This window comes from Epargyreus clarus, unplaced genomic scaffold (assembly GCF_041222505.1).
Source record: "Epargyreus clarus isolate Ecla_fem2 unplaced genomic scaffold, WU_Ecla_fem_2.2 ptg000007l, whole genome shotgun sequence".
Taxonomy (NCBI): domain Eukaryota; kingdom Metazoa; phylum Arthropoda; class Insecta; order Lepidoptera; family Hesperiidae; genus Epargyreus; species Epargyreus clarus.
Window position 1 is genome coordinate 3489399 of NW_027332215.1, and position 8867 is coordinate 3498265.

At 34.0% G+C, this 8867-nt stretch overlaps 1 protein-coding gene across 1 annotated transcript; it reads right to left on the reverse strand.

The window, feature by feature from the left end:
* Positions 1–294: 294 nt before the first annotated feature.
* LOC140743252 (uncharacterized) lies at positions 295–6577 on the reverse strand. The gene is made up of 3 exons (XM_073074384.1): positions 6433–6577; positions 1412–1454; positions 295–1207 (listed from the first exon to the last, which is right to left on the reverse strand). The coding sequence occupies exons 1-3, from the start codon at positions 6526–6528 to the stop codon at positions 609–611; spliced, it is 738 nt and encodes a 245-aa protein (XP_072930485.1). The 5' UTR covers positions 6529–6577; the 3' UTR covers positions 295–608.
* Positions 6578–8867: the final 2290 nt, after the last annotated feature.

Sequence of the window (8867 nt, forward strand, 5' to 3'; positions counted from 1 at the left end):
AGTGCTGTAAAGAACTTTAGAAGGCGTTTCAACTTAGTTTACGATTTTATACCACGCATCATGAATATTTTATTTATTTATTGTTATTTGTTGTTGTTCTATGCTGTGGTTACGACTGTCTATTGGTGGCAGTGATCATTTCAGGAACTTGTTTGATTCCAGGTATAAGTAATATTTTAAGATGCATGACGAAAATTTTCAGATACAATAATATAAAAGATCTTATCACCAAAATATCAAATCCGAAATAATAACTTTTATAGATAATAAATAGAGTGCAATAAAACTACTTACTATTAACAAACGACTTAATTATATAATTTACATAGGTACATATTTTATTTATTCCATAAATTATAAAGCCGATGACAGAAATAACTGAAAAGTTAGATTTCGTTTACATTAATTTTACCGAGAAAATCTGCGATATCTCAATGTAATCTTCTACCCCTGCTAAATCCCATAAGTTCAACTCCATGTAATACGAAGTACTCTACAGGGAAATCTGCGCATCACTTTAAAAACAGTGGGAAAATTATTTACAATTGCACGTTACACGATCCTACAATTACGGGGTCTTACGTTGACTGATCAAAGGCTGATTGTAGCTAGGTAGGTAGCAAATTAGGTCGGCTGGCTCCTATTATGCTCCTGGGTATGATTGAGTTGATGAGCCGTTCCCAGAGACTGGGGCGACGCGTGGTTGTGTGCACGAGGGGCGGCGCCGTGACGCAAATCTTTACTGGCTGTCGGGAAGACGCTTGCATCACGAAAGGATACGGATGTTTAGATAGAGGAGTCACTGATGTTCCCACTAGATTAATCACTTGCTTGGGGAACTTGATTGGCTGACTTCGGACCACTGGTCGCTGGCTGGCACCTCCGAGTAATATTATCGGTATGCCCTTCGTAGGCTTCGGCGATCTACTCGTGGTGGGTCGAGGCGTAGTGGTCGTGTACGTCTCGATGATTTCCGGGAAGATGGAATCGTCGTAGTCCCTGCTCTCTTCGGCAAACGGTGCGACAAACACGACTTGCTTCAAGCTGTTGATGTCTTGCACCAGCTTGGCGTGTTCCTTCACCAGATCGATGTCTTTCGGAAAGTATCTGTCAAACCGTCGCGAAATTACGTGCATGGGAAATAGACCGGTGCGGTATTTCGGCGTAGTCGCTTCCAGCATGGATCTTATGTCTCTGTGTCGCCAACCTGTGAAATAGGGAATTATAGACATATTAATGCGATAGTCCAAGCTATCACAAAAAACAAAAGTTTTATTAATGATCAAATTGCAAACAAAAAGCATTTCTTTTCATTTGTGTGATTTATATTAAGGGAATCATAGACACTTATATAGATACTTGTAACATATATTGTAACATAAAGTGATAAATTGCGCCTATTAAAATTTACCTCCATCGTAAACTCTAGAATCCGGGTAGTCAACGCAGCTGACCTGAAATTAAAATAAGAAAAAGATTATCTAACATTTAATACAAAATATCGGAAAGAAGAAAACTGTAGTTGAGCTTGGTATGGTATTTTACATTCAAAGATTGATTGAAATTATTCAAAACCATCTATAATAAGAACCAAGACATGATATGAAGTGCACACATTGTATTCATTTACAAATCATATCAGTATTTTAAAAGAATCTTTTCATTATACACATTTAGCTAAATACGATTTAGGATACAGTTTATAGATATTGTCATTTTGTACCCTAAGTGTATTTAAAATATCATAAACAATACCAGCATAAGATATCATCGCAACAGGTACGCACTGCAATTAAGTGAAAGAATAATTTGATAATTCGCCACAGCTGATACAATTCGCTGCACACCTTCGCTGCGCATTGCATGTTAAAGTAGCGGATAAGTACCCGTATCACGCAGACTTCACGACGCTAATCGGTACGATCAGTCCGACGCGAGATTTGAAGAACACTCCAACGATGATATACATATTGAATGTGGGAGAATGCTTCAATTTATATATAAACTAGCTGACCCAGCAAACGTTGTATTGCCATATAAATAAAAAAAAAATAGGGTTGTACTACCCCTAACATTTAGGGGGATGAAAAATAGATGTTGGCCGATTCTCATAGATACCGGATAAGCACAAAAAAATTCATCAAAATCGGTCAAGCCGTTTCGGAGGAGTATGGCAACGAAAACTGTGACACGAGAATTTTATAAATTAGAAGATATTCAGTTTTTAAATTAACATGATATTCATTTCGAACTACCGCTCCGTACTTAATAATTGACTTACCTGAACCATGGTATAAAAAAGGGGCGCGCAACTGTCAACAGATCAGAAGTAATGTCGTAGTAGTCCAATAGTGGGCACGGCACGGTGGTGCTCTGAACTATTCGGTATTTTGCTTAGTTGTTATAATTTCTATGGTGACATTAACGCTTATTCATTTAATTCTTTTAACTATTTTATTTATTTATTTATTTAATAAGTTTTTGTACACAAAATAAATCATACAATACAGAAGTCATAGAAATAAGGTACAAAGGATTGCTTATTTCAGAATGGAATTTCTTCAACCCTGGGACAGGAATGTGCATGCGAAAGGCAAAATTAGTGTGCAAAAAATATATATCAATAATACTAACCTAACCTAACCTAACAGGTGCTTACGTAACATTAACACAAAAGGACTACACTCACAGACACAATCAACTTACAAACATCATACATCAAAAACTTGCTATGAAATATAATCTTAATAAAAATCCACATACTCCATACTACACTTATACTCCTCCTGCAATATTAGAAAACACTACTCACAAATTATACTACGATCGCACCGTTCTTACAGACCATACAATATATAACAACAGACCTGACATCACTCTCGTAGACAAGAAAAATAAACATACATACATAATAGATATTGCCGTACCTAACACAAATAATTTACAGTCAACAATAGTAGAAAAGATAAGAAAATATACAGAATTACAGGTTGAAATAAAGAAATTATGGAAAATGAATAGTGTTACTATAGTCCCTATAGTTGTTTCGACTACCGGAGTTATCCCAAAACAACTATTCCACAGCCTTAAAGCAATAGATCTCCCAAAATTCACTTATCTTGCGTTACAAAAAGCGGCAATACTGAATACATGTCGAATAGTCAGAAAATTTCTTCAATTAGACAGTGATAATGACACCTTACATAACATTACACACACCACACCCGACACTATTAACCTAAATTAACACTTGGCTGAGCCCGTGTTACTTCATAAATCCTGGTAAATCCAGAGGAAACAAATATATACAAAAACATAATAATAAATATATACTATATATACAATATACATACATATATCTATACACATATATAGACTATTTTTAAAAATATTGGTTAAATTATTTAAATCAAAATACAATTGTAGATCTACCTACCGGCGCACCCACGTGAATTTATGATGACATTACCTATATCCTAAACGTGGTAGAACCCTTAGTTCACGTAGTTCGATCGGAGAGATGTACCAACACTACTTCTATTATTTGCGAGACATGGCGTTAGTTTCCACTTAATATCAGATGGACTGCATACTAATTAAGGCATCTATGGCTCTTAGAAGGTATCGCTTTTCCATGTGACGTACGAAGAGCACGGCATGCAATGGAATTCCTCTAATGTAAAAAAGTGTGAAAAATAATGCGCGAAATACAGTGTTGATTTGATATTTACCAATAGGCAAATTGTACGATAATCTTTGATCCATAATATCTAAATCATAATAAGTATTACCTACTTAATTTTTAACATCGCCATACAATTAGGTAATTATTTGTTTATTGACATTTAATTTTTTGAAAAATATAATTAATATGTTCTAGTTTATATTTTGTGGAAGCCTCGAGAAGTCTACCGGATGTTTTTCTACTTTTTAGTACATAATGTAGGAATTATAAGATCACTGTACACCTTAGACCAGTGTTCCGCAAAGTGTGTTCGCGGCACACTGGTATACCGTGATCATTAGTTGGTGTGCCGCGGAAAAATAAGGTTATCTTATAAAATTATTTTAAGTACCTAAGGGTAAGTAAAATACCTACACAAATCCCGCGAGCGCACGAGCGAGGCGTTATGTTTCGTTCATCTAATTCTTTGATTTCAATAAATGTTGATTAATATACTTAAAAAAGAATTTTTAATTTGTGGTGTAGGTACTGTCGATTTGACTGTCGTCAAATTGGATGGGGTGTTTAACCTACAGATATGTATCTTAATTAAAATGCGTAATGTACAATGATCACACTAACGAGTTTTTTTTAACTTATGAAGTGAACTATGTAAAATATAAATATGTAGAATATGCGTTAAAGCAATAAGCGTTTATGCATGCAATCCGTCGAGATCCGATTCTCATGATTTCCGCGAAAAGAAAATATAACTTACTCTGCGGTTATTATGTTGTCAACTTAATAATTAATTGAAAATAGGGAAGTGGTCTATCTAATTAACTCATGATTCGGTTTTACGTTCATGCGATACGGGTCTGGTAAATTGTTATTAATACTCTCAAATCATGCGACGATTCCTTGAATGAACACGAACTGTATGCGCACGAAAAACTTCGAAAATGACTGCGTGTTACTCATGCGTAATGTTATGTGATATCGGAAATAAAGTCCTTTGTCCACGCTCTTTATTTGTGTGGAAATGGTAGGAATTAATTGTATTAATGTATATTAAACTAAATTATCACATACAAAATATGTTTTTAATATACCTTCAACTAAAATCACCCGGAAACTAAAAATGATGGTAAGGTGCTCTCGTCGTTAATAGTTAATTTGTCCAATATTTTGTTAATCAAAGATTACAATCTTCATGCTAGACATTGAGAAACTTCGATCGTCGGTGGATAAGGAATTGATAGATTGATTATTAATAATACGTGTACAACCATTTATAATTTGAACCCGACCACTTCCTACATGTTAACGCTGCACCTTTTTCATCTTATGGGTAACAGTTTTTGCATTAATATATTGGTTTGAAAAATTACCGGTAGTCGACTTCAAGTAAGCTTCTGTCCAATTCGTAGTCCATGAGTGCAAGGATGCATGACCGTTACCAATTCCCATTAAAAAGTAGCAGATAGTTAACTAACAATGTCATACGAGTGCTTGTGGTATGTACATGCAACTCACGTAATAGTCCATAAAACATCGTCTCACAAGTGTCATTCTGTAGCGTTGTATATATTGAGCCTACCACACTGTAAGTCTATTTTCACTCGCTATCAATAATTATCATTACACGTGATTGGGTCTAATTGCCTAAATATTCTGGAAACCTTATCAAATTTATTTACTAATCCTGATTTGTTTACTACAAACTATGAATAAAACCCTTTTTAATCGGAGGCCCAACATTAAGAAAATAATGGATAATAAAGACTGGTAAGGGATAAAACGTACCTACATACAATCATAAGAATCCTCTTATCCAGTGTATCTCCACACGCTCGCTAAATAATGAACATACAACGACATAGTGATAATTTACGTCACATTTTATAAGTAATAAATGCAGCAAATGAACATACAGATTAACAACCCTTATTGATATTTAATCTATCCATTGATTTACCTACATAAGATCTACCTACATTTGACATTTTGTTCATACTAGATTGTCAAATTTCGATGTAGGTAAAAAACAGATTTAATAATAATGAAGTAAGACGTGGACTAAAATGGAATATCTCGAATTAGCCTTATCGTACCTTCCAAAATAGAATACGCTTAACGCTAACGCGTACACTATTGCTATAATCAATTATTTGTGATGTGATAATAGGGATGTGTTGGGACTGAAGAGTTTCAATTGTCTGTCAATTTCACTATTAAGCAAAAAGATCCATAATATAAAAGTCGTATCGTAAAAGTATTAACGGTTAGGTATCCTCTACATACAAACTGCAAAGCATAATGTCAGTTTCGATATTAGAAAACTATCATATCATAAGAAATTTTACATTTTACAGTGATAAGAATATATGTACGCAAATGTTTGTAAAGCTTATCCCAATCAAGTAAGTAGGTACATCGAAAATTCAATGAAATATTGTTTAAAATTTTAAATACCTATTTCAAGTTTCCTGTAGGTAGTTTCTACTATTAGGAAACTTTAAATATTTCCTAATACATTGCGAGATACTTGCAAACCCATTTACTTACGCCTGTTATTAATAATAATCATAATTATATCCAATTTTTAGCTACCAAAATTCATAGAAATCTTAATTCTACATATTTCTAATTAATCCCAAAACTGTGTATACCTCATATTTTTATTAAATTAAACACTACGCTACGCTAGTTTTATCCGGAACAAATCTATTATATTTTAACTTAATACTAATAATGTTAATGCGTACCTGCGATCCATCGTGATACCTCCTCTCGGTCAGCACCCTGGAGTCGACGCAGGCGGCCAGCACCAGCGAAGACAGCAGCACCTTCCACCACCACATCGTTGGGCCGACTGCGGACTGCACCAGCCCCACGCGGGCCGCTCGCTGGTGGTGGCTGGTGGTATCCTTCCTGACTCGCCGTAAACATTACGCAACCGCTGTTCACATTCAATCTGAAGAAACGGGGTGAACCAGCGCGAATCAGATTAAGTCTGTTATTCTTAGTCAATTACCCAATCATTTGCCTACCAAAGTTAATCACTTGGCAATTTATGCCTACTAGATATATTTCGATATCTGTTCAGCAAAAATTAGATAGATTAATTATAAATAACGGCGATTAATTATAAATATGTATACTTATGTGGATATAACCCACTTGTATTAAAGGGGTCTAGTGTTCTTAAATAGCTCATTGTGAAGCTGTGGACAATTAGGATTTACTAGATTTTCACTATTTCATATATTCCATCATTAGGATAAATACCCGTGGGTTGACAAAAAATAAAAATCGAATCCAGAAAATGTAAACATGTAGATTAGAACAGTCCTCGTCAACAATTTGACATCGATAGGTAACTAACAGCATGTAACCGATGATGCATGTAGCTCGTATTTAATCATTACTCGTAATTATATTCTCGTTCAACAAGTAAACACGATTGTAACTTCTTTAATCTTATTATGTATGAAAATCAAAGATGTTGTGATCTAAATGGTCCGTGAAATAAGATTTTAAAATAACTAAAATATGACAAAGAGGAGACTAGTATGGAGGTTGATAATCTCTTCTGCAAATTTGTATTAATATTTCAATGATTTTTGTTTTTGTTTTAATTTATAAAAACGAATGGGGTCCATCGTCACAAATAATTACTATTTGAAATTAACTCCAAAATGGAAATACTCTACTACGTAGGATCACGATTTAGGTAAATGCATGTAAATTATCTAAAAGTAGATAAATTATTAATTTAGTTAAGTACGTTTTAACTGTAATAGAATAGCGTTTATCGATCGGTAAAACTTTTCGAAGGATCAAGATTGGCTTAACGTTGGCTGCAACTATACCCTTCCACATTCCTTCATTTTTAACTCAACAAAAATATCGCATATAGCGTGTAAGGCATGGTAAAATACATGTAATAATTACAATTTATATAACAGCTACTAGAACGAATTGTTAATCGCTTAGGTAGATGATTGCGTAGCGATGATTTTTGTTATGACAATACCTTTTACCTACGACTTCACTATATTATTTAATAGTTTCCTTTATCATCTATTTGGAAACTGCAAGAAGTCATGGGAAATTCTTATATAATACGCAGTATGTTCACATAAGCTATAAAGTATACTTACTTGAAGACGTAATACTTGGATCTCAATCATTATTATGTATTGTTACCTCAATGAAAATTATTTATTAAATAAATTCTGTAATAATAAGTTCTTTAAAGAGATTCTGTGGGAAAAAATATTTCGATTTTTATATTTCGTACTAAATTACTGGAGTAAATGTATTTTGAATGTTTGAATCAACAATTGTAACTGTTATGGTAATGGTTAACTATGTATTGGGTTGTTCGGAAAGTCATTTCGTTTATTTTTGTGAAAATGAAAGACAATTTTCGTATAATTAATAAATATTTTATAAAATTATATATTTTTTTATATATGGGCCATTTTGGCCCAACACCTTCAGCCATCTTTCTGGTAGGAGCGTGATTCCACGTTCTTAATTTGTTTGCTCGATTAGTGCTAAAAAAACTGTTGCAGGTGATTTTTGACCTCTTTATTTCAAGTAAAGGTTTTACTGTCCAAAAAATATTACAGTGATCGGAAAAAATAGTAATCTGAAGGCGCCAGATCTGGAGAATATTTAGTAGGTGGTAGAGTAACTTATTCGCTTCAAAAATTGATCATTTTCGTGACGTTTCGGGAGCAGATCATAGACGTCAACGCGACGACGCAAATTTTTCATCGTGAGAAATGGGGGGACTCATATATCGAACTTCAAGCTTAAATCCAGGTCTTTCAAGTGGTCATAAACGGTTTATTTCTATAAAATTAAACTCTGGCCGATCTCACGTATTGTTATTGGCCGGTTTGCATTAACTAAAGCCTTTATCGGCCTACCAGAACGTGGTGCATCTTGGTGCACTGGCGTACTGACAACACATCTTCTCCATACCCATTAGTTATTTTTTTTCTGACTTGAACAGTATTTTTTACCTTTTCTATAGTAAAAAAGTAAAATATGACGAAAGTGCTGCTTATTGCTCTCCATATTTAAAAGGGTACCCACCAAAAACTATTGCATAAAATCAATTGAACTTATTCACACACAAGCCTTGCTATATCAACTGTAAAAACATATAACGACAATGCGACTTAAG

Coding starts and splice junctions, on each gene's coding strand:
- LOC140743252 (XM_073074384.1), bottom strand. CDS start 6,528: ATGTGGTGGTGGAAGGTGCTGCTGTCTTCGCTGGTGCTGGCCGCCTGC. Junction 1,455..6,432: donor GGTATCACGATGGATCGCAG/GTACGCATTAAC, acceptor TTTTAATTTCAG/GTCAGCTGCGTTGACTACCC. Junction 1,208..1,411: donor TTCTAGAGTTTACGATGGAG/GTAAATTTTAAT, acceptor CCTATTTCACAG/GTTGGCGACACAGAGACATA.